Source organism: Brienomyrus brachyistius, chromosome 14 (assembly GCF_023856365.1).
Source record: "Brienomyrus brachyistius isolate T26 chromosome 14, BBRACH_0.4, whole genome shotgun sequence".
NCBI lineage: Eukaryota > Metazoa > Chordata > Actinopteri > Osteoglossiformes > Mormyridae > Brienomyrus > Brienomyrus brachyistius.
In genome coordinates, this window is record NC_064546.1 from 16,011,863 (window position 1) to 16,037,034 (window position 25,172).

The 25,172-nt window shown below is 50.5% G+C and overlaps 2 protein-coding genes across 3 annotated transcripts; one reads left to right on the top strand and one right to left on the bottom strand.

Moving 5' to 3' along the window:
- Positions 1–49: 49 nt before the first annotated feature.
- trmt5 (tRNA methyltransferase 5) lies at positions 50–4,251 on the bottom strand. 2 transcript variants are annotated; one of them, XM_048975453.1, is made up of 5 exons: positions 4,194–4,251; positions 2,312–2,925; positions 1,992–2,121; positions 1,035–1,678; positions 50–347 (listed from the first exon to the last, which is right to left on the bottom strand). In XM_048975453.1, the coding sequence occupies exons 1-5, from the start codon at positions 4,199–4,201 to the stop codon at positions 292–294; spliced, it is 1,452 nt and encodes a 483-aa protein (XP_048831410.1). In that variant the 5' UTR covers positions 4,202–4,251; the 3' UTR covers positions 50–291. The 2 variants fall into 2 exon arrangements, with proteins under 2 accessions (XP_048831410.1, XP_048831411.1); XM_048975454.1 differs by lacking the exon at positions 4,194–4,251 and adding an exon at positions 3,937–4,174.
- Positions 4,252–4,304: 53 nt separating this feature from the next.
- On the top strand, positions 4,305–17,051 carry slc38a6 (solute carrier family 38 member 6). The gene is made up of 17 exons (XM_048975455.1): positions 4,305–4,353; positions 4,457–4,553; positions 7,133–7,263; positions 7,352–7,425; positions 8,424–8,476; positions 8,614–8,653; positions 10,433–10,511; positions 12,494–12,579; positions 12,847–12,905; positions 12,998–13,063; positions 13,298–13,354; positions 13,440–13,519; positions 13,602–13,702; positions 14,425–14,549; positions 15,394–15,538; positions 15,613–15,707; positions 16,180–17,051. Exons 1-17 carry the CDS (start codon positions 4,340–4,342, stop codon positions 16,261–16,263), a joined length of 1,386 nt encoding a protein of 461 aa, XP_048831412.1. The 5' UTR covers positions 4,305–4,339; the 3' UTR covers positions 16,264–17,051.
- Positions 17,052–25,172: the final 8,121 nt, after the last annotated feature.

Below are 25,172 nucleotides of genomic sequence, written 5' to 3' on the forward strand. Positions count from 1 at the left end.
GATGTCGCCGTTCTAACTGCGCTTCACACAGGGACAGATGCACACTGCATGTAGTGACAGGTTTTATTGGACCAGCAACTGCAGCTCCTGTACACTGCATGCACGTATACAGCAATGTGTCTGCGGACAGATAAGGTTCCACCTCCATAACACTCATCAGCAGAGTCATTAAGATTTACGTAAAACACCGCTGTGGCACACAGTCATTGTTCATCGTGAAAAGAAATATATAGCAAAACTTATAGGTCTCTTAAAAATAACTGAAAAGCCGACCGCGGCCCTTGCGTGCTGTCAGTTCGTGGGCTCCCCCCGCTTCTGCCTCTTTGGAGATGGCTCCTCTGGGCTTTCTGAGGAAACAAAACACAACTTTAATTTCCAGCCCTACTGTAGGCAGCTCTGCGGTCAGCGGAGTCAGTGTAGCTACTTTGTAGCGGAGCAGCAAAGAAATCTCACATTAGAGCTGACTCACCTTATCCAAAGCCATCCCAAGAAAATGCTCAGGGAGACAAACGTCTGAAAATGCCAAAGTATGTTTTGGCATTTCTGGTAAACTTCTAGATGGTTTTTCCATTGGATTTTTGGAGAACCAGTTTCGGGAGGCTTTTTGGAACAGGTAATTGGGCACTGGTAGCCCCCCCACCCCGGTGAAGTGCTCCTCAGGGACCCCCCAGACTGTCCACATTTTTGCTCCCTCCCAGCTCTCTGCACATCTGCACCAAGCAGTAAAGAACAGTGCATACCTGGTACAGGTGTGTTGGGAGCTGGGAGGGAACAAAAGTGTGGACTGTCTGGGGGTGCCTGGGGACTGGGCTAAGGAACAGTCTGCTCCCATATTGTGTGGATCAGTCCAATCTATAGCAGTGTTTTCCAATCCGGTCCTTGGGGATCCACAGACAGACCGAGTTTTTGGTAGAGTGCTGAGAGGGATCAAAAATGCATACCATCTGACAGGCAGGGAGCAAAAACATGGGCCAACTGCGAGTCTCCAAGGACCAGACTGGGAAACACTGATCTATAAGACTATAGAGGCTCACCCTTGTCTACACTGTGGTTGGAGAAGAGCACCTCTCTGGGAAGGTGGAAGCTGATGCACATCATCTCCTTGTTGGGAGCCACATTGCGCACCATGTGCACAGAGCAGCGCCCGTCCAGCTGGACACCCAGGCTGGCAGACGCCCTGTCCACCACGTCCTGGCGGGGATCATCCTGCTTGGAGAAACCGTAGCAGTGCACCTGTGGTAGAGTCCTGGCTACCGGCTCCGGCTCCGAGTCTGAATCCAATAGGCCACGGAAGGCGTCCAGGAATTCCAGCGCCAGGGCCGGAAGGTTCATGACCACATGCACCGTCGCAGGGTCCCTCAGCAGGGCGGGCAGCGCCTCCCGCAGGGGGCCCCGGATGAAGGCCCGGCCGTCCATGTTGAAGGCGCGCACTTTGCCGTCCACCTTGTTGAGCCGGCAGTTGTGCAGCAGCCAGCGGTGGGATTCTGGGTTGAGGTCGTTGGCCAGAACACTGCAGCCGCGCCTGGCCGCTGGGATGGCGAAGGGGCCCACACCCGCGAAGACATCCAGCACCACGTCGCCTGGCCTGAGCAGGTCCACCACCCGCTCGTGCTCAGTGCTGAGTCGTGGGTTCCAGTACACTTGTGAGAAGTCAAACTCATATGACAGACCATTCTCCCTCACCTGCCAGAGAGAGAGAGACAAGCCCTCAATGAGTTTTGAGACCAGAGGGGCATTCCACAAATCAGTAATTCTCAGCTTAACTTAAGCTACAAGTTATTATTGTCCACTAAGAGCATTCCTATTGGACAATTGTGATGGTGACAACCCCCGGTATTACCGACAGCCTATTAAACAAAAGATACAAATGGAAAAAACAGGAGCACAAGTCATACCTAGTGACTATAATATAAAGCAGAAACTCATGGGTCTTACAGAGCTTCAGATACTTTCCCACTGTGTATAAATGTTGACCATATATTACCGTTCACCTCACCTTAGTCACCATGTTGCCATCTCCTGCCAGAACCTCCATCTGGAAGTTGCGAAAGGTGGAATCGATGGTGTTGGTCTTGTTGACCACACAGGTCACCCCCGAATTCTTGTCTATAAGGACCTGGCCTGGGACACAGCATACACAATGCCAGCGTGTGAGAAGCAGTACTCCTAATGAAATACACCAACTCTTCCTGTTGTATAACAGAGATGTCCGACACATGAAGAAATGGCCTCATGATGTGATCGGTCCATGTGAACATCTGTGGAAAAACACCTCTCGTTCCTAAGAGTACGTGCATCTGACGACCCTCACCGATGAGCTTCCTGTAGGGCAGCTGGTGCTCCCTCAGATTCAGATGAGCGATGTGTCCCACGCGGCTGAACCCCGATGTGACATCTTGGCCCTCGGGCAGCACGGCACGCAGCACCTCGTCGGCCTTCAGGTTCTCGTACGTGATTCGCAGCTCATGGTGCCCAATCTCCAGGGGGACCCCGAGCTCCCCTAGTGTCCGCTTCTCTGCCTCACTGAAGGAAGTGGTGGAGGAGACGCTGGCCGGGTCCAGAAGCAGCAGCTTGTGGCTCTCGTTGCCGGCAACTTCTAGAACCCTCTTCAAGCCGGGTCTTTTCAAGGCCACCCTCTTCAGGCTCTTCACCGCCTTATGGAGAACCTCCTTTTGGATACGCAGGGTGGGGACCCTCACTGTGTGGCCGAAGGCTTCCCTGTCCAAGCAGGTCATTCCACGTACCTCCGGGCAAGGTCCATAGAGGTCGAGGATTTCGATGCTCTTCTGCTCAACCATGAGGAGGTGTGTGGGTGCAAAGTTCGCTGGTGCTGACCTTGGGACACCACAAAACGGTGAGCAAGGCAGTGACCGGAGAGTGACAAGGCTGGGAGCGCTCGCGTTTTTAAGGCACCGGTAAATAAACCTAAGGAAACATGCAGAAGGATCCTGTCAGTACTGTGCAGCATTATGAAAGATACTGAACTGTCTGAATTCAGATAATCAGAAATATAATACAACAATAAAACACGAGCCGCCGCTTGGCTGAACTAAGTCATTACCAATTATTGGCATATTCACTGAAAGAATTCCCACAGAGGGGCGGCATGGTGGTGCAGTGGTTAGCACTGTCGCCTCACACCTCTGGGACCCGGGTTCGAGTCTCCGCCTGGGTCACATGTGTGCGGAGTTTGCATGTTCTCCCCGTGTCGTCGTGGGGTTTCCTCCGGGTACTCCGGTTTCCCCCCACAGTCCAAAAACATGCTGAGGCTAATTGGAGTTGCTGAATTGCCCGTAGGTGTGCATGTGTGAGTGAATGGTGTGTGAGTGTGCCCTGCGATGGGCTGGCCCCCATCCTGGGTTGTTCCCTGCCTCGTGCCCATTGATTCCGGGATAGGCTCCGGACCCCCCGTGACCCAATAGGATAAGCGGTTTGGAAAATGGATGGATGGATGGAATTCCCACAGATGGGTGACTACTAACTACCAAAATGAATACCTTAAGCACAGCACCATAGTATAATTAATTTGAACTAATATACATACACATAAAATTGGGACAGAAAACAACAACGTCCTTTCCATTTAACCGGTAAAGATTTGAGAAATGTAAATAATCACATTGCAAACAATCTCTAACTGAAAGGTGAGTGAGTATGAACAAAAAGGCAGCGGTACGCTTTACGGGGCCCCTCACAATGCTCTCCGTGAGATCATGAAATGATTCTTCACTCCGTTCATAGATAGCATTGCTCTTGAAATATTTAGTGTTTGTAATTTTACAGTAAAACATGTTTGACTATGGAAATTAGCGTGGCTACAGCAGGGTTGCCAACTTCGGTCAGTCGGCTGGAGTGAGATTTTCAATTCGAGACAAGTAACAGTTTTATTACCCAGTGATTTTCGCAAACTACTCCGACGCTTTTGATGTAGCTTACTTTAGGTTTATAATGGAATAATAATTATTTGCCGTAAGATTTCTTGCGTGAGCGCGAGAGTCTGTAAGCGTGTTACGCCAGATGCACGAGTTGGCAAAGCTGAATACAGGGTAGGAAATCCAAAATTACATATTTTACCAGCCCTCCCCCGTAAACCTTACCGCAGCCAAGAAAAATGTCTATACTATAATGAAATAACACTGGTTCCCCAAAACGATACTGTAATTTGCACTACGCTAAGAAAATCGTGCTCTCACCTCCACATCACCGAGAATATGCGCACAGATTATACGTCATCTCTAGACCTGATTTTGCTATTCCGGACCGGCGGTGTCCATTGGCTAGAATTTTTTTTGACGAAATTTAAAGTCGACAATGAAATCTGAAGTGAACAACGTATGCAATGTCATGTGACCGGTGAGTAGTAGTCAGCTGAGTAGTAATGTAAATATCGCAGGAGAAACAATTCGTTGAAATATGATATTTTGGCAGCTAATTCCTACTTTTGTTTTTGCTAAAGAAGAGGAATGCATCGCATTGAGCACTGCAACAACACGGTCCAATCGGCCGATGTTATTCAGGAAGATGACAGCGAGAATACGCCGTTATTGAGGGATGTAAGTTTACCCCTGTTCTAATTTAAACCGAAAACAATATCACTGACGGCTGTGGTAACAGACAAGACATGGTCGATATTAAGTATAATTCTCATAATTATATATTCTCATAATTAAGGAGCATTTATATAGAAAGCGGCACAAACTAGCACGAAAACTTCCAAATGTAGTCCCGGTAGTTGGGACGAAGTCCTATATACTCCTTCCGGCATGGTCATGTGTCTCTCTGCCTTCTAGGTTTTTCAGTATCCTGTTTTTCTCACTTATTGTATTTTAGTTTTTAAAACATCTGAATAGAAAACCCGCGCACAGTATTGATTTTTCAGTACCGAATTTAAATGGCAGCACGAATTTGAAATGATTGTTTTTGCGTTTTAAAGTAAAATTCTTCATGGTGTGTGATGCAAGTGCAGAAAGACATCACCATTGCCGGTAGTGTCATCACAGGTGCAGTAAGCAGATGAGCTAGATGCGGGGCCAGAACGGGCTGTTACATTTCAGCGCCACCTCTGTGTTTGGGTATCAGTTTTCAGTCTGTCTGTTCCCTCCGTGTGATTCCAAAACTGTGTTGCTAAACCATGCACTCCTAATGGACTGTGATGCATTAGTCTGCTGTCCTTTGACCTCCCGTGCCCCTCGAAACAACACTCTTCACTCCCCCAGGCCTCAGCAGAAGATTCATGGCATATGAGAGAAGAAGCAAAATTTAGGAAAGGGAATATGGGGTGAGAGCTCTTGGTGCAGTTAAAGGCTGTTTGTTATGATAATCGTACTTCTTTGGGAAAAGAACCATAATGTGAAGTATGAGCTGTGGGCTTGAAGCCTGAAAATTGTGGTTTAGCTTTTTGCTTATCTGCATTGTGGTTAATGAATTATGGAAGCGAGCAGCGTTTGATAGTTCAGGTCCAGAAAGTTACAAATCCAGACCAAAGTTTTTTTTCAACCAACCAACTGAGTACTCTGTGACTGTGACTCTTTATGCTCAACTGGTTGGTTGAAACAAAACCTTGGTCTGGATTTGTGTTTTCTGGACCTGAACTATCTACCTCTGGTGGCGAGTTACCAGAGAATTGGAATTCGGTTCTCTGCAGAGCAGTGCTGAGGTGATATGTCCTCAGATTAAATGCAAAGCTGGCTGTAATGTATGTGCTCATGGAGCTGGTTCCACTGATTCAGGAACAGAAAATGTCCACATCATCCTTCTTGAACGCTGGTCTTCTGCCCCAGTTGACCTAATCTCCACAACATGATTGCACGTGGTCAATGTGCAAACTGTACTCTCCTCTTATGAAATTTATTCTGCTGACCTGTGCAGTCCCTTTCTCGACTTGACAAATGTGCCTGTCCCAGAGCTCTTTATGAAAAATTTAAATCAAAGAGTGTTAAAGGGAGATGCGGTGTCCATTCTTTTTAAAGATAAATCCTTTATTTGCCACTTGCGCAAGTAGAGGTGAATAGGAATTAGTCTCTTCGCTTACCCCGCCTTGCTCAGCTAACATGCAGCTGGGAGTTAAGGACCTCGCTCAAGAGCCCACATACATGTGACTGTCCTGCTGAGACTGAAACCAACAACCTTCTGATCACGGGCTTGGAGACTTGACCCGCCACTCAGGTGCTCTTCTGTAAAGAAATTCTCTAGGCTAATAATGTGTGTGCAGTACCACGCCACCTGGCACACATTTTCTGCTCCAGTAAAATTAGATCATGTAGAATAATATACCTATCCCCCCCACCCCCACCCCCAAGCAATGGAGGGTTAACTTTTTGCTTGAAGTGCTTATCTAGCTCCACGGCTGAGGGGAGACTGGATGGTTAAGCAGAGCCGGATCAGATGGCCAGCTAATAAGTGCCCAAAGCCTGGTGATCCCTTGCCTGGAGTAGCCCTCAGCCGGCTGCTGCGGTAGGGCATGTGCTAGGCCCGGCCCGGATATCTCTTATTAGAGCGGGCCTGTGGAGCCCACCCCCTCTGCTCCCCCCAGCCCAGGCAGCTGTCCTGAAGGCTGGGCTCAAATCCCCTGCCTGTTTTCACATCCAGCTCTATTTTCAGATTGTACTCCGTCAGCAAAGTGCCTGTCCTCTGTTTAACAAGCCTGCAAACGAAATGCAGCAGTTATTACACTTTTAATCCTCTAGGAAAAGGAGGGAAGGGTATATTATTTACTTAATTAGTTGTTGTCGATCCATGTTCTTCACTTAGTATTAAATGTGAAATTTGTGAATTTATGAGACGCATTTAAGACAAAGGTATTTGTGAGCATGTACCACTGAAATATGTAATAATAATAATTGATACTTTATTGATCCAGATGGGGAAGTTCTCTTTACGCCTCCCCCAACTTGCTCACTGTAGGTGAGAGTAAGCTGGCTGTGAAGGGCAGCCGCCCATGGCAGCACCCAGTGAGCTGGGGGTTAAGGGCCTTGCTCAAGGACCCGCAGACGTGCTGAGGCTGGGGCTCAAACCGGAACCTTCTGATCACCGGCACAGAGGCTTAACCCACCGAGCCCCAGGATAAGCGTCACACGCTAAGTGTGAGACCTGACATTTACAGTATGCTTGCTCCCTATTTTGTTCTCCGCAGGGCCCCAGGACTCAGGCCTCCCCGGGGGCATCTTTCGGTTCCTCTGTCTTCAACCTGATGAATGCCATCATGGGCAGTGGCATCCTGGGTCTGGCCTATGCTATGGCTCACACGGGGATCCTGGGCTTCTGGTGAGTACTGGTCCCTCTTTGCTCTGCTCCCTATTGTCTACCTGCTCGTCTGGTGTCCTCAACATTCCCATTTACACTTTCCCCTCAGTATCTTGCTGGTGTTTGTCTCCAGTCTGGCTTCCTACTCCATTCACCTGCTCCTTAAGATGTGTGACCAGACACGTAAGTCCCACTGAACGATCATCTCCTTGGGAAACACCTTTGTGGCCCCGCCTCTCGTTTTCTCCCCCCGCTAAAAGTCACCCCCACCATTACTTGTTAGATGCACCGTTCTCCTCTCACCATAAAGCCTGTTATTTAATTGTAATGGATGTGCCTATTTTGGACAGACATCTGGTAAGGAAGATTAAAAAAAAAAGTACATTCTAGTGGTGAAGATGCTGCTTCATGAACCATTTGCTGTATTTTTTGACCCCACTAGATGCTGCTCTTGGTTTTTTTTTTCGGACATGCTTTGAGTCCTTTTATGAACAGAGAGCGCCATCTAGTGGGATGAGAAAATACAGCAAATGGTTCATGAAACTCCATTTGGCCATTAATACATTCTTGGGATACTAAAACTTTCTTTCAGCAGTTAGCATATTTGAAACACGCAAAGCTGAAGGAAATGAAATGTGCTAGTCCAGCATGAGCTCTTCTCCTGGTGAGAACATTCAGGTGGGAGCCGAGTGGTGCCGTGGTTACTGCTCCACCTTGTGGATGTGCAGGTGGGGTAGGTGGAGGGAGGCAGCACCCTCACAAAGCTCGTGGACACAAAGCCCCTTTTTGTAGCTGCTGCCCCAGCCGGGTCTCGGAGCTCTTCCTGGTATTTTCTCTCAGCCCTCTCCAGTAATGCAAAGCAGACTGAGCAGCCTGCAGTGATATGCCAGGCTCCGTGTGTGTTCTCCCCCCCCCCCACCAGGGTCATGCCCGCCTTTTAATATCCTGACTGCAGCTTACCCCAGGACCTGCCTGTAGGTGCCAGAACCGGGCCCAGGGGTGCTGAGTGGTTTGGTGGAATGTGCAGCTAAAGGGGAAAAGGGAATTAATGTCAATGTGTAATTATTTAGTCATGGATATTTACCCGTGTCTGATTGGTCCAAGAGCAAAGCCGTTGCCTGATTGGTCCGAGAACGATGCAGTTGTCTCATTGGCCCACGGTACGTCTCTGTCTTTCTCAGGTCTCTCCTCCTATGAAGATCTCGGGTTCTGTGCCTTCCAGAAGCCAGGCAGAGTAAGTATAGGTTTTCTAAGCCTGGACATTTAAACCATTACACCTCCAGAACAAAGTGAGAGAATGGTGATGCTGACATTCTTATAGAGAACCACATCTCTACGCTTTGGAGTGAAAATATGTGTTTGTCTTTTTAGGTTCTGGTTGCAGCCACGATTCTGATCCAGAATGTTGGAGGTAAGGATAAATCGGTTTATATACTGTATGCTGTCCATTTAGGGAAATATTCTGTTTCATAGAATATTCTTCTTGTTTCCAGTATTTGATTTTTTTTAAAGAATTGTTTTATATTGATAATAGCAGAAACCTTTGCCAGTTCTGGTAGGTACCACCCCTTTGAGGTCTTCCTCATTTAGTGCAAGAAGTTCTTTCTACATGATTGACAGCCTTTCGGTTCATTCAGTGATCAGTGCAGCCCAGTTGAAATCTGACAGCCTTCTGGTGGGTGTGGGGATACAGAATTAGCCCCTGCCCCCCCCCCCTTCCCCAACTGTTCCTGACAGACCATTGAAAGAATCTGTACTAAGCTAACAAAATTGGCTCACTTAGGATAATGATTATTTTAGTGCAGTGATTTAGTGATTAGTATTATAAATGCTCTGCTTGGCCACGCCTCTTTTGAAAGCCCCGCCCCCAAGTCCACCTCCATGTCCCTGCGGGCTTTTTCTGAATGACTCATTTACCTAAGTTTCCCCACCCAAGAAAACAGCCCACCCTCCCATCCAGCTTAACTATCAAGCCCCAGGCCACTGGAATGGTCATGTAGCACCCACCATTAGTATAGAGGTAGGGGCATTCTTTACTGCCCCCCCCTCCCCCCCCAGTGAGGCTCTGCCCTAACTTGGGCCGCTTTGCTAGGGGCAGTTAAGGCATGTCGATTAAAGGCTCATCAGCTCTGCCGATAGCTAGGAGCTTCAGTTGGCCCTGACAACGGCCCAGTCCCTGGTCGGCCCTCCATTAAAGTGGTTTGACTGGTTTTAATAGCTGTCGGAGTGAGTCTCTGAAGAGAATCTCATCCTGCCTGCTTTTTCCTCTGTCCTGACTGTCTTTTTTATTTTTTTTTACATGCCTAGTATGTGTTGACTGATTAATATGTAAGTATTAAAGCTTGGCTGTCACTGTGTGTCCGTTTGCGCACAACACATCCAGATGTCGCTCAGTTAGGTGTGACGCAGTGGATGGGCGCCGCTCCCCCCGCCATCTATGTTTGCCACCTCCCGCTCCCCGCAGTGAGCCATTAGCACTGCAGCAGTGTAATGAAGCCAAGGCAGCACCCTGCTTGCAGTGTCACGGACGCGCTGCGCTGCACCAGGATGACGGTGTGCTGGTCTGCCTGTCTTTCTGTCTGCCTGTCTTTCTGTCTGCCTGTCTTTCTGTCTGCCTGTCTTTCTGTCTGCCTGTCTTTCTGTCTGCCTGTCTTTCTGTCTGCCTGCCTCTCTGCCATTGTTTTCTCTAATGACCTGCTTGGCCCAGAAGTCTAAGAGCCCCAAAGCCCCCATCTGATCAAGTTGGGAGAGTGGAAAAACAGTCACACATATTCCAGTTTCCATAGTGGGGGAGGGAGGGGGAGGCTAAGCATTAGGGACTGGTTTTCATTATTATTTCCACCCTCGGTCTCCTGTGCGTGGAGATCGTGCAGATTCAGGCCCGGCTCCGGGTTCGAAGGCCTGGGTAATAAGCAGAGAGTGATGGCCTCCTGTACACTGCTGTCTTAGGTTTTAGTGCTGTGGTTGGTGTTCATTTTCACAACCATCATATTGTCCATAGCAATAAAAGAGAAGTACCAATAAAGATATGAATATATAGAGTGTGTGTGTGTGTGTGTGTGTGTGTGTGTGTGTGTGTGTGTGTGTGTGTGTGTGTGTGTGTGTGTGTGTGTGTGTGTGATCGGTCTCTCATTTTCTCCCATAATGTGCATTTCTGACTGATACCCCCCCCTCTCTCTCTCTAACACAGCCATGTCCTCCTACCTGTTCATCATTAAATCTGAAGTTCCTGCTGCCGTCACCGGCTTCCTGACCCCGGGGACCACTGAGTGAGTCACACCAGTCCCTCTGACCCACTCTGTGCATTAAGATCGAGGGTCAACGGGCTCATCTCCTATAGCCCTGCATCCAGATGCCATCTAATCGGACCTCAGGTTCTTTCGCAAAAGCCAGGTGACCCCGCGGGCTGTCACAGATTCGCCGCAAACCGCGTGAAGTTCATGGCGGGAATATCGCACAGGGTAGCTATTCATGGCTGAAGCGGCGGCCGCACGGTCCTCATCCTATGGACGGCGGCGGAAATCTCTGCCGGAGAGAAAAACATCGATCCGCCGTTGTGAGTGTAAAGTTCTCATTCATTATTGTCTTTTTTTTCTGGGAGGGTGGATTTCCTCCCAAGAAGCCTGTGGCCAAGAGAGATTCCAGGAACTGGAGGACGCTTTAATTCGCTCCCCGTTGCACTGGGTTAGTGAGAGACGCGGTGGCTGGGCCAGGCGTGACGGGAGGGGGGGGGTTTATCCCACTCCGCACAGCTGCTCCGCGTTAGCCCCAAATCTCTTACACATGTCCTCCCAGTCAGGCTGATAGAGCCTCGTATCAGTTGTGCCACCCTAATTGCCGCTAACGACTGGGGGAGCCGCAGAAGGTGGCTAATGAGCTGCTCTGCATCTTTGGGTTGCCAGACCTCCCCTGCCCCCCCCCCCCCCCCGCTAACTGGCTGTTTAAGAGATACAGGGGCGTGGCTGTTTATTGGCGGCGGCGGGCCAGTTTACGTCTGTGGTTTTTTTTCTGTGGCGTGGAAGTGCTTCTGTTGTGGGTGGGGGGGCTTTGAATGGTATTGTAGTGGCAGAGAGTAACGCCACTATGACAAAGAGGATACCACTGCAAATCGGACCCAGGATCGGCCGCTCACAAGGAAAGTTGTGGATCCGTTAGACTTCGTCCTGCATGTGTTCACTGGCAGCAGAGATGGCCGACCAGTCGGGATTCATTAGTAAAACTGTCAGCCATCGCCATGACGGCGAACAGGCCAGGCCGAAAGTTCGAAATCCGGAGCAAGTTTGAGAAACAGCTGACCGGGCAGGAGCGAGGCCGGCGAGAATGCGTGCCAAACGTCTTGAATTGATTTATGTTAATCCCCCTGAACGGAACGCATAGCCAGTATGCCCCACTCTGCATAGCCGCTGTTTGCGGACCGGAGCCCGTGCCCACATGTGCACGCTGTGAAATATCCAGGATTTCACGCACTGTCAGAGTATCTACTTCATTCTCCGCGCTGCATGGTGCCAACGGGGCGGGGCCTCCCTACCTAGGTGCCGACGGGTGCCGTTAGGGGGCTCTGTCTGGCTGCGTCTAACGAGGCGGGTGGCTGTGTTTCCCCTGAGATTAGCTCTGCCTAAGCATGGGTCTCGCTGCCAGACAGGCTCTGTATTGATTCTACATTTCTGTTTACTTCACTGGAGCCTGTGACATTGGGAAGCATAAACTCATGGCTGGTTATTGTCCATTTTTTTTCTTGCTTGGAGCAGGATGGATGTTCATTGGCCGCGTGTCCATTCGCTCGGTTGATGGATGATGTCAGGTTGGAGCTGGGATTGGTGCTGTCAGCTGGAATGGTATCCGGGGCCCCGCGGTGGCATCTTGCGGCGTGGGTGACTTTGTGCGCTGATGTCCCCGGAGCAGGTGCTGTCTCCGCGCCGGGGTGCGTGGGCCGGGCCGGCCTCCCAGCTGGGTCCCGCATGCCTTCGCCGTGCGTCAGCTCGGGTAAATCTCAGCGGCTTTCTGCAGAGGGGAGAAGTATTTTCTGGCATGTGTTGCGTGTGCTGGCGTCCCTGGGCTTGGCGGAGAGGCTGCGGTTTGTGGGGGGGGTTATGTAACGCCACTGGATTGGGAGAGCAGAGACTGATCTGAAAGACGCGAGAGACTTGAGGCATTTCCCGGCATCCTGCGTCCCTCGGCGCCCCCCTGTGTGTCTCCACACTAACGGCATTAAGGCGTTTGACTCTCCCCCCCCCATCTCTCCTATGCACAGTCATGCCTGGTACCTGGATGGGAGGGTGTTGCTGCTCCTGGTCACCCTGTTTGTGGTGCTTCCTCTAGCCTTGCTGCCGAAAATCGGTGAGTGTCCAAGCTGTGCTTGCCCCCCCCCCCCCCCCACCTCACCCACCCGTCACATGATTTCAGGACTCCAGTCATCCATAGCTTGCATTTTGGCCACATTTACCCACATCTGTGTTCTGTACCCAAGCAGCTCTAGTGAGGCAGCTTCCAAACCATTGAGATCTGAGATTGGTTAGGCTCATCCCCTTATACACCCACGTGTTTGGGGCGCTCTGTTCTGCCCCTGTGTGCCAACATTGTGGGTCTGCTCTCCTCTCACGGCAGGATTCCTGGGCTACACCAGCGGCCTGGCCTTCTTCCTCATGGTCTTCTTCGCCATTGTGGTGGGTACGGCAGCCCTATGATGTCTCGCCTTCGGTTTGTTGGCATGTGCGTCTGATGACTGAACCCCTCCTTCCACCCCCACCCCCTCCAGGTTGTAATAAAAAAATGGAGCATCCCCTGTCCCTTGCCTTGGAATGAGACTCTAAGCTCTTCACAGGTAATGCCTACCAAGGTCCTGATTGGTCACTGGTAGCAGTCACTTGTTTTCTTATAGGCCAGCGCTGGTCATGTGTGAGTCCCTGTACTTAACACACACACAACTCTCACTGTCAGTTCTGGTTCCCTTCCAGACTGCAGCCCACGCTAAAGATAAATTAATTAGCCGTACTGCACTGCAGGGTTACTGTAAAAGCGACCCTTTAACAATCTGTGTGCGGCTTGTGTCTTCCAGTTCTCTAATTCCTCTGCCTCCGACTGTGTTCCCAAACTCGTCGTCATCTCCAGTAAGGTCGGTATCCATGGGCTCCTTTGACAGCAGTGGGCCATGTGGACACTCAGATGCTGATGATCATCGTTTGGCTTCTGCCCTCCAGAGCGCCTATGCAGTGCCAACCCTGGCGTTCTCCTTCCTTTGCCACACCGCAGTCCTGCCCATCTACTCTGAGCTGCGCAGGTGCGTGCCTCCCCTGTACGGGGGGGATGGGGCCCGGTTGGTCCTCCCCGCTCATTGCCATCACTGTCGCCTCGAATTGCAGGCCCACCAAGAAGAGGATGCAGAACGTAGCCAACGTGGGGATCTCCCTGAGCCTGCTCGTCTACCTAATCTCTGCCCTGTTTGGCTACCTCACATTTTACGGTAGGAGCGGCTTCGGGCGTAACCCCGGACACCTAAAAAGTATTAACACTATTTTATTAAGATTTCACCCTAAACTAATAACAAATAACAAAAACAAAGAAAAGCATTTTGTAATACAGATCTTGCAAACGCACCAGTTGCTAAAAAGAATTGAGGAAACGCTTCCAATTTTTAGAGATTGCAGATCTTTTCTCAGCTATTGCCCTCGTTTCTTATTTAATCTCCAATGTGAGAGAGAGAGAGAGAGAGAGAGGGAGACAGACAGAGAGAGAGAGAGAGAGAGAGAGAGAGAGAGGGTGAGAGAGAGAGAGAGAGAGGGTGAGAGAGAGAGATGCTTTCATCCAAAACTACTTAGAATAGAGAGAAGGGTGACAATTCTGTGTTTCCTGGATTTTACCCCACAATCTTTGCATTGTCAGCACAATGTTCTACATGCACCCATAGAGTAGCATGCTTTTGTAGTCCTTCCCCTTGTTCCTCTGTTGGTTTTCCTCGTTGTATCGAATAGCCAGCAGTGACGCTGCAGCGTGTTGAAATAACAGTACAGTAATCATTAGCGTGTGTATTTAAAAGGATGAAAGTGTAACAAACGAGTTACAGCTCAGTGTAACAGTGGAGTAACATTCCACTGTGTGGCAGTGCCCAGGTCCTGCCGTTGCTGGACACAAGATCCTTGGCTGCCTTTCCCTCACCGGGCCTCTCGGTACCGTTTCGTCCCTCAGAGCACGTGGAGTCTGAGCTTCTGTTGGGTTACAGCACCTTCCTGCCGCGCGACGCACTGATCATGTCCGTGCGCCTGGGAGTCCTGCTGGCCGTGCTGCTGACCGTGCCTCTCATCCACTTCCCCGTGAGTCGAACCTGAGACCGACGTGCTGCCGGCAGGCCTCTGCATACACTGCGATATTCACATGCCGATCAGCATGGTGTGATAGCAAGCCTGCTGAGAGCGATCGCAGGGGGACTGAGCGTCTCGCCTCTTTGCTGGGATTCAAAGCTGATTGGAGAAATCGACTGTCCGTCACCCTGTCACTGAATGTCAGCCAGTCCCCACTCTTCCCTGGGCCCTCCATCACCACATTCGCCATCACCCATCACGTCCAGACACATGATCCGGTTTTTATCCTGGCAGATCCACTTCCGGCTCCCCAGCTGGACCTGGTTCTGCTTACTCAGCGGTTCTGGCTCCAGTCTCAACAGAGACCTTGCAGGGATTAAGGCTCATTTTGGGCTTGACGCCCCCCCCCCAGCCTGAGCCTGTGCCCACTGTGTGGTCTCCCCTGGTTACTCTGTGTGTGCTGTGCTGTTTGCCATATACCTCCATATACCTCCGCGTACATCCATATACCTCCGCGTACATCCATATACCTCCGCGTACATCCATATACCTCCACGTACATCCATATACCTCCACGTACATCCATATACCTCCATATACCTCCAGCTTGCAGGCCCCTCAGAATGCTGAGCATGCCTTTCAGGCAGAGCTGGTCTGGCCATCTGGCGTACTGGACATTTTCCCAGTGGGCCGATGGTTATTTGGGCTGGAAACGGGTCCAGGGCAGATTTTGTTTTAATCCCAGTCCCCCACTTGCAAACAGCCATCATTTAGACCCCCCCCCCACCATAGAAAGGGTCAGGCATGTTGTGTACAGATACTGCCCAGTTCCATTCTAACCCATCTCGCCCTTCAGACCCGAAAGGCACTGAGGATGCTGATCCTGGGCGAGCAGGCCTTCTCGTGGCTCAGCCACGTCTTGCTGACCATCCTGCTGCTCGCGCTGGTTCTGCTGTTGGCCGTCTTTGTTCCAGACATCAGGAACGTGTTCGGGGTGGTGGGTAAGTGGCTGCGGAGACGCCGTTTCTGCTTTGCTCCGGTCGTCGTGTGACGGTGGCCTTCCCCTGTTCCTCAGGCTCCACCACATCCACGTGTCTGCTGTTTGTGTACCCTGGCCTCTTCTACCTCCGGATCAGCACCGAGCCGCTCAAGTCCCTACAGTCCATAGGTGTATGTACTCATCATTGTGTGTCAGCCGGAACAGCTGTAAATTACTGGGAGATTTTAGCACTCGTGGGAGTTTTATTTGCACAAAAATGTCCTGAGGGCAGAAGGAAAAATGATTTGTTCAGAGAGATAACCAATCAGATTGTAAAGGAGGTGGGTCCAAGCAACCAGAGAAAGAAGGGAACAACCAGTCAGATATCTTGGACCTACCTCCTCTGCAATCTGATTGGTTATCTCTCTGACCCAATCATTTTACATTCTGCCCTCGGAACATTTTTGTGTAAGAAATCTTCCTGCTAATATTGCTTTTAGGAGTTTTAATCTATTTGTCTATTTCTGCTGGGGAATTATCAGTGACTCGTTTTAATGCATATTAACTACATCCCAGTAAAACAAGTGTGGAAAGTTAATACTGAACAAAAGTCCAGATGTGTGCTGGCTTCTTCGTAATGCCGGCTCGCCTCATTCTTCCCAGGCTCTCCTTCTGGTCATCGTTGGAATGCTGGTGGGTGTGCTCAGCTTCTCCATCATTGTGGTCACCTGGGCCCTAAACCCCTAAGTGGGCTGAACTGCTACTATGCCGGCACCATGGGGGGGGGGGGGAGCTGGCATGGAGGAAACAACCCAAGACACTCAGGAAACCACACCGAAGCAAAAAAGGAATTTCAGGACTGGTTTGACTGTTCGGGCAGCTTTGACATTCATAAGGTGCTGTTTGGGTTTTGATCAAGCCAAAGCTGGCGTCTTGTGTCTTTTGTAGTCACTGTGATGATTGTTTTTTTTTGTCTTTCTTAAGGGCGTCATATTTTAAAAGCAAAGGTTTACCCAGACAATTGGGTGGTGAGTGCTGCAGGAAGTCAATGATGTGTTATTAGATCAAACGTTTCCCAGGTGAGTCAGCTGAGCGCAGGTAGAGTTTCAGCCCCGCGTCGCTTTTCGGGCCTCGCGCGGGCTCACGTTACGACCTTCAGTACCCTCCGCGCAAACTCCCACAAGCCCGCTCCGGGACCGAACTGCCAAATGCAGCCATCTGTGCATTTCTACCTGCGAATGTGTCTGTTAGACAGAATCTGCCGGCTCGTGTTACGCGACTTGATGACTTGACATGGAGGACATCGCATACCTGGAAGGAGTTCTGACGAAATGAAGTTCAGCTTTACCCGCTCTGGGTTTGCGGCGCTGCTCTGCCCATCTGGCTGGTTTAGTTTTTCCTGCGATGACCTGAGTATCTTGCACATGTAATATGTACGCAGGCTGGGTTTGCTGGGTTTGTGCTGCGCCGGCAGTGGATCACTGATTGGAGATCAGTACGGGATTTTAATTAAAGGGACCGCAGTGATGGAAGCATGTTGTGTGTGGATTGTCTCTTCTTCTTTGCAGTGTTTCACCAACCAGAGAAGCATCTACAACCCCCCCCCGCCGCCGCCCCACCCCCCATCTGCAGTGCTCCGTCATCCAGGCCCTGCCCTCTAACAGAGACATACAGTATTAGCGTATGGATGACACAAAGTCGATAGCAGTGTCACAGCGGATGTATATAAGATGGAGTTTCATGTCACAGTAGGTGTGTGGGTTTCTGCTCCATGCCGTCTGTGCTGGCCGCGTGTGTGGCGCGCTCTGCCGGTGTTCGTCTGTCTGTCTGTGCCGTGACTGGCACACCCAGGCGAGGGAGCCCCTCCGAGGGGGGAGATTAAAGCCAAATGTCTCCTCCGTGTCCAGTTGCTGGGTTGTTTAGATATTGTATGGGTGAGGGGCCTGCAGGGTCGTTCTGCTGGTTCCAATATGGAGAATTAGTGCCTGAACGTGGCCCCCCTCCCCCCGTCAGGGGTTCCCATCAGGACCCGGGGCGCTGCACTCATAGGAACCAGATTTACTCTCTAAAAAGCATTGAATTGGTGTCTTTATTACAATGGGTCTCATTAAAAGTAAAGTCAGCTCAAAGTGAATGGGATTGACAAGCTGTTTGGCTTGGAGAGCTTCCTACTGCAGAGGTCATGTTTGCCCCCCGCCCCCCCCCAGCAGTAATTTTGTGGTCCTCCCAAGCACCCCCAGTTGGTAGCAGATGTGACTCTCAGTCTGTCAGCATGGCCACCACAGGCCTGAGGCCGCCCCTAGAACAATACCAGCCACATGGCTGTGCTTGGGCTGACGGACTTTCCAGGCCTTGGTTAAGCATGGCGGCCATTTTGGCCTCAGTTATAATTTAATCCTTTCTGTTTTGGGCCACGTTCTGCTCATAACTGAAAATATCCGGCTGGAACTCCGCCTGCTGCCGTCTCTCATGTCTTCGCCCCGCCTTGCTCAGCTAACTCCTACCCCTGTGTTCGTTACCCGTCTCCCTCTGCCCCAGGTCCTGCTGGATACATCCCCTCCCCTTGTCTGCCACCCGATTTTGTATTTGAGGTTTTGTTGTATGATGTCACCCAGCCATCATCAGAGCTCTGAAGGTCTAGCTGCACCCTCTTCCTCAGACGTGGAGTGGAGCGCGGATCAGGAAACGCTGCCCCCATATGAGCAGGGATCCGACAGATTAGCCTGCTTCAGAGTAGCTGCTTCACTTGCGGCCGTGTGTGGGTCCCTCTGCTCTCGCATTGGAATCAGATTTGCACAGTTATTAGGATTGATTGTACTCCTTAAGTGTAAGGGAAGTTACTCGCAAACGTAATCCATTACAGACAGAGGGGGAAAGTTCAGGCCCAGAAAATGCAAATCCGGACCAAGGTTTTGTTTCAGCTGACCAGCTGAGTATAAAGAGTCGGAGTACTCAACTTTCCACCTCCGTCTGTAATGGATTATTTTGCGAGTAACTTCCCCATCGCCATTCCCCCATTTAGCGCTTTAAGGCAAATTATGGGAGAAAACGGCATAAGGTGGAAATTTAAAAGTGCACAGTGGGAATGGGTGCTGCTGAAGCACTGTCTGGATAATGAGGGTCTAGTGCAAGGTTCTGTAAAGCATGAGGTGTTTGGGGCAGTGCTACGGTGTGCCATGCTCTCTCTGTCATTGGACTAAAGGTGACAGTTTGTACCAAAACTCGTGCCGCCTCGTGTAACTGATAACAGCTGGCTCAGCTGCAGGAAGTGCGTGGGGACTGTGGTAGCAGGAGGGGGGTCCATGGAGGGAGGTGACCTGTCATTTGCTTCCAAGAACATTCAACAGCACCACCTGCTGGTGCCTATGATGTACTGCAGGCATCCACATCTGGGAACCTTCCGGCACTTGCACCTCTCATAATGACTCTGTAAGTGTAAGTTGTAAATACACCTGTTAGGTTTTACACTGAAACAAGAATGAACGCTTAAATGTCTGGAATGAGGATCCCAGCAGAGAACAAGTTACTGTGGTGCGGTGTGGTATCTGCAGTGTGGATATATACATCTCATAGCACTAAATGAATCTTCTAGACTTAAATTAATTGTCAATGTAGGGCTTAAAGCAGAACATCCAGATATTTTTGGTGGCTCGTCTAGTTAGGAAATGTTCCAGAAATAAGTCCCCGATTTATACATTTTTCCCCAAACTTATTAGCTTGTGTTTGTAAACCATTTTCCATTATCCAGAGGAGATGGATTTCCTGATGGGGAAAGGCAGTGATGCCGGGTTTTAACACCAATTGCCGGCTTGTGGTGTGAAGAAGGGGCCAAACCCAGAGCTGGCCTCAGACTTTGGGCTGGTATTTAAGGTCCTCCCATCGCCAGGACGGTAAGCCAGCAAAACTCCCCCAGCAGCCGGCTCCATAAAGCCGCCCACCCCCCAGCCCAGCCCGACTTTAGGAGGTGTTGATGGGGTATTTGCTTGGTTTACAGGCGTTGGGTTGGGGCTTCGGTCCCTATTCCCAGGCCCCCCCTTCATTTTTGCATGCTGACTCCATCTTCAGTTGAGCCCAATCTTTCACCCCCCATGATGCATTGCAGGAGGGTTTCCCCGCCTGACCTGAAAATGCAACTCAGCAAGTGGACCCGGGTTTACGGGGTCCCTCTGGTCTGAAATGCTGACTGTTTGAGGGGGTGGCTCCTCTGAGGTGACATCGAAAGTCTGTAAGGCTGCAGGAAGTGCTGAATGAGCTGAGTTTCTGTTTTTGTTACTGTAACTGGGGTGACATGTGGCTCAGCAGGGTAGGACATTGTCCCTGTGATCGGGAGGTGGTGGGTTCAAATCCCTGGGCCAGCAGATTGATGACACCGTTGGGCCCCTGAGCAAGGTTCTTAACCCCCAACAGTTCCAAGGGCTCCACACGTCAGCTGACCCTGCGTTGTGACCCCCAAGCTTGCTTTCACCCGCATGTGTCTGTGTGTCTCATGGAAAGCAAGGTAGGGTAGGTGAACAGGCCATCAACCAATGGGGATCAATAAAGTAACAAAGGAAAGCATCACAGCAGGTGAGCAGAACTCATTACCACTTTGCCAGCTCACACTTTCAGAGCTGCTGTTGGCACGACATCATCTCAGCAAAGTGGGACCTTCTCCAGTGTTGGGTTTTAAGAGAACTGCTCAGAGACACTCCCAGCGCCCTGTCCTTGCACCTCAGACCAGCCAACGGCGTGGGAACCCCCCCACAGCCATCAGCATCGCCAGGACGGGGGCAGTTAGGCGATCCACTTTCTTTTCCAGGGCTTTTTTTGTAAGATTACCCCTGGCACATGTGTAAATGGGCAGCAACACGTTCTCCCAGGCCCCCCCCCCCTGCAAAAAAACAGGCCTTTCTCTCCTATCCCATAATCAATTTTATGGTGTGATCAACTGTACTGGTCTGACACGGGTGATCAAACCATGAAATCACCATCAGCCCCCATCTGCTGAGATATCTCTGTTCAGGCCCCCAGCCTCAGTCTGGCCCCTCCCTACTAGAACCCCCCCCACCCCAGCACACTCCTCAAAGCCAGCATGCTTGCATATCTGGCTGGTACATCAGCTTCCTTTCTTCACCTACAGTGATGTCATTTCCTTCCATTTATGATGGCTGGTATCATAGTGTCGCATTTATTTGGCACTACATTCTGCAGGAAACACTCAAAAATTTTATTGTACTATATATGGCAAAATAAACTAGGTTAGAGTTTCTGCCACTTTAAATGGCATGGAGCTTCAACCAATTTGATTTAGAATTGTTTCGCTTGGATTTTTGGAAGCAGTAGCTGTGATTGGAGGTGCATAGAACTGCTGAGGAAGTGCCTGCCCTCAAGGGGGCAGTGTGGAGTCTAGGCTGCAAAATCAATACTGCATCTCTAAGGGCCGCTATGACAGAGACACAGCACAGAGGAGCGTGTCTGTATCTACAGCCAGAGTGGTGAAACTGGACATTTTGCAGCTTGAGCGTCTGTCCTGGCCTGGAGGTGGTCGCAGGGTGTTACTTCAGACCCCGCATTTTTGTCTGGGGGGAGGGGGTGTTGGTCAGGCTCACTATCGCTGAGCCCTTAATGCAGTCCTGACGCCTCCCTGGCTCTGGGGACCAGTCCACATCTGGACCGCATTACTGGCCCCTTCACTGCCGTCAGATGGGAAGGCAGAGTCCGGCCTGCTCCGTGGGGGTTCAGCGCCCCCCCCTCCCCTCCCATCTCGCTCCCTCTCACTGCCCCTCTGATGTAAGTGTGTCAAAGTCCTCCTTGTAACAGAGGACATGTTGATGGAGGTTCTGGCTTAAGGCCCGGCCCTCCGCGGTGAGCGGCACCCAAGCAGGGGATGAGAGAGCAGGGGCCCATGCAGCGGTGTGGCGGCGATACCCTGGCTGCACGTAAGCTGGACTGTCAGTCGAGCGCTTCATAGAGCGGGGCGCTGATGTGGCCTTTCACCTGAACGTGAAACTCAAGACAGGCAGAGTGGTCTGGAGGAGTGGGGGGTGTTGCAGAATATTTAATACCCCCTTCAAGTGCTGTTATGTTAGAGCACTCTCCCCTACCCACTTCATTAAACTCTTGTTATGTATGGGGGGTGTTTTTTAATGTGGTCTGAGAGAGGTTGACCCACACAAAGAGGGCTCTCTCGCTGTCCCCCTCCCCACCCCCACCCCCCCACATCAATTAAGGCATCGTATTTCCACTGTGTCAAAGTGCCGGTGTGACATGTAGTCTTGTGAAATAGGATACTTCGCACCAAATCAACTTTTATGACGGTAAATTATATACCGTGGTTTTTTTTTCTCCTCACGTTAGTCTAAAAGGAAAAAAGAGGTGGGAAGAACCAGGAAAGACACGACATGAAAGAGGGAAATGTGTGCATGCATGTTCCTGTCACCTATCTCCTTTCCAAGAAACAGACATGATAGTCACATGGCACTGTATGCACTGCTCACGATTTCCTGCTCATTTCCACCACATGGCACTGTATGCACTGCGCACGATTTCCTGCTCATTTCCACCACATGGCACTGTATGCACTGCTCACGATTTCCTGCTCATTTCCACCACATGGCACTGTATGCACTGCTCACGATTTCCTGCTCATTTCCACCACATGGCACTGTATGCACTGCTCACGATTTCCTGCTCATTTCCACCACATGGCACTGTATGCACTGCTCTCGCCCAGCATCCTGCGTGCGACAGAAAGTTCATGGGGTGTGAAGGCTCGCCGAAACCGCCAGTTCCTACAACCGGCTGCCCCCCCCCCCCCCCCTTACAGAGTCCGGGCCCACAATGGAGGTTCACGAGCTGTGGGACCTGGACAAGTTCCAGAAGAGAGGTCTGGGCCAGGATGCAGCTGCCCGATCTGGCCGCAGTAGGAAGCAGGACCTGAGAGACGGCAGATGGCAATGATTCCCGGACACCCAGGGTGCAGCTACAAAAGGGCCCAGGCAACTTTGCAGGGTGGGTATGAAGAAAACTCCTGCTTGGATCCTCACCCAGAGTCTCCCTCCTGGGCCCACAGGTACGTTTACAGCAGTTCTCCTTCTTTGCAAATCTCTGTCACTTCCATCTGAAAGGTCTACGTTCTTTTGTTCTTCAGTGGTCGTTATGTAGCCCTCAATCCCCAGCCCTTGCAACCCGACCCCCCAGTCCCTACTATACCACACAACCATAACAAGATCACTACATCCCCCCACCCCGACACACAGACACAGTGTGAGAGCTTATCATATTTTTTGTTTTCCCCTCCTAGATCTTTATCTCCATCTTAGCTTCACTAAGCTCCAACACCCCCCTCCCCCGACTGTGTGAGTGTGTGAAAGGGTGTAGAAATTCCTCAGAATGGTAAAAGCAGCAGTAGAACTGGGTAACGAGACTAAAGGCAGCAGTAGTACTGGGTAACGAGACTACCATCGTAAAATACCAGCTACGGGTTCTGCTAAACAGTGTCTGTGATCCCAAAGAAAACAACCCCACCAAAATTGGGGAAGGGCAGGGTGGGGGAGGCAAATGGGGGGCATGATTGGCAGGGGGCCTCTGCAGTCCCTAACCCCAGCTTGACATCTGCAGGGATTAGAAGGAGGGGTGTATTACAGGCATGTACCAAATACAGAGGTTCATTCATATTACTGTCCTGTGTGTCTTTGCTGAGCAGTTTACGGTTTTCAGCTTCACTGGATCGCCTGGCTGCAGCTTTTAGGTCAGGGGTATAGGTGCAGCAGCATTTCCTGTCCTGAGGTTGCAACCAGTTTTGGTTTCAGCCCCAGCTCCGCCAGCATATCAGCTGTGTGTGTATTAGACAGATACGAAAAGTGAGCAGCCTTTAGCTTCATTTTTTGTTTGTGCCAATGAAACATTTTAAATTGAGCAAAGAATGAACTGTAAAACTGACGATGAGAAAGAGTGTCAGAATGACGGCAGGCGAGCAAATTACCTGAGAGTAATTTCCCTGTAATGCTATTCGCTTCTGCCATTTGTTAAATTAATCTTACAGCAGCAGGATAGATAGATAGATAGGTGCGGTGTTTTTCTGCCCTCTATTGACCAAATTGTGAACTGCAAGCGTCCATCTACCTCCGTGTTCCAGCCGCTAATCCTGTATCGGTTCGCACGGACTTTACACACAGTACAGTACATTTTGATTATTAATCACTGCTACTGGAATCACAAAACACTTGTCTAGACAGAGGTTAAGCCTGGAGTTCAGTACAGACCAGAGATCCTATGCATGAACTGAACGTCCCCTAATGGTCAGAGTTACAGAGCCGACACATGTCAGGGTGTCGTAGTTAAAGGCCTAGACTAAAATATGACCTTCCTGCGAGGCTGACTCAGTCTGCGGACCTGGAGCAGGCTCTCCTCTCAAGATCAGATCTCTTTATCAGAAGCAGCTGCAATGCTAGAGCTCTAGGGGGTGTTAGAGGTCAGAGCTCACTCCCATCACGGTGACTCTTTGATCCTGGCATGGTGGAGATTGAGTACTCTGCCAGGGCTGGCGTCTGGGCGTTGCGGGGAGAGAGGGAGGGGCTTCTGGGCCTCTATTAGGCTCCACTGAGTTTACGAGGCCCCTGAGACCTGTGTCCTGAGAACACTCCAGTCCAGGTTGCCTTTCAAAGGCGATGGAGGCACTTAGTATAAATCATGTCCACATCTTCAGCACCATGTGTATTTTGGATACTGCCCCCCCCGGTCTCCTAGGTTGTTGCAGATCCTCATGGTTCAGCAGTGGAAATGAATCAGGGTCACTCTGCTCGTGTGTTAAGTAAGTTTTCGCCATGATCAGGATGTATGAAATGCTTTCATAGAGGGGTTTGCATCGATGGAATCAGGGCTGGGTTCACGCAAAGCCGTCAACCACGCTACCCACCAGATCTGACATCCACCAATATTGAGATCCGCTTTGCAGTGTCGCTCAATGCCCATGCGAGGCCTAAGCCTCGCCAAGACCACACATGGTGCCAAGTTGGTGCCCTATGTGGCCCCTTGTTACCTAATGCGGTGTTTGTAAACCCAGTCTTCAGGAACCCCCAGATGGTCCATGTTTTTGCTCCTTCCCAGCTCCCTACATGAGAGGGAGCAAAAACGTGCACTGTCTGTGAGGAAGCTGGGCGGAAGCAAACGCGTAGCCCATCTGGGGTTCCCCGATGGCTGGGCTGAGAAACGCTGACCTAATGGGGTGACTAGCACTGACGCTGAAAATAACAGGACATTACAGTATTCAGCAAACATTCAGGTTTAATACAGAAGGGCACCTTTGAAACTAATTAGAAGGTTGAACGAGGTCAACCTCAAGATGGCCCCATGAGTGGAGGACAATTCCAACCAGAAATGTAACTGCAGTCAGCCCCTCCTCCTGTAAAAAGATTCTGAATTCAAAGTTCCATTGTCATGCACTATATGGAGAAATGTTTTGGGACACTTGGTCATCACACCCACAGGAGCTTTTACGACACTCCATTCTAAATCCGAAGGCACCATATTGAGCTGGTTTTGTGGGAAGCCTTCCCAGAAGAGTGGTGGCTGTTATAGCTGCAAAGGGGGGGACCAACTCCATGTCAATGTCTATGGATTTAGAATGTGATGTCATAAAAGTTCCTGTAGGCGTAATGGCCAAGTTACCATAAAAT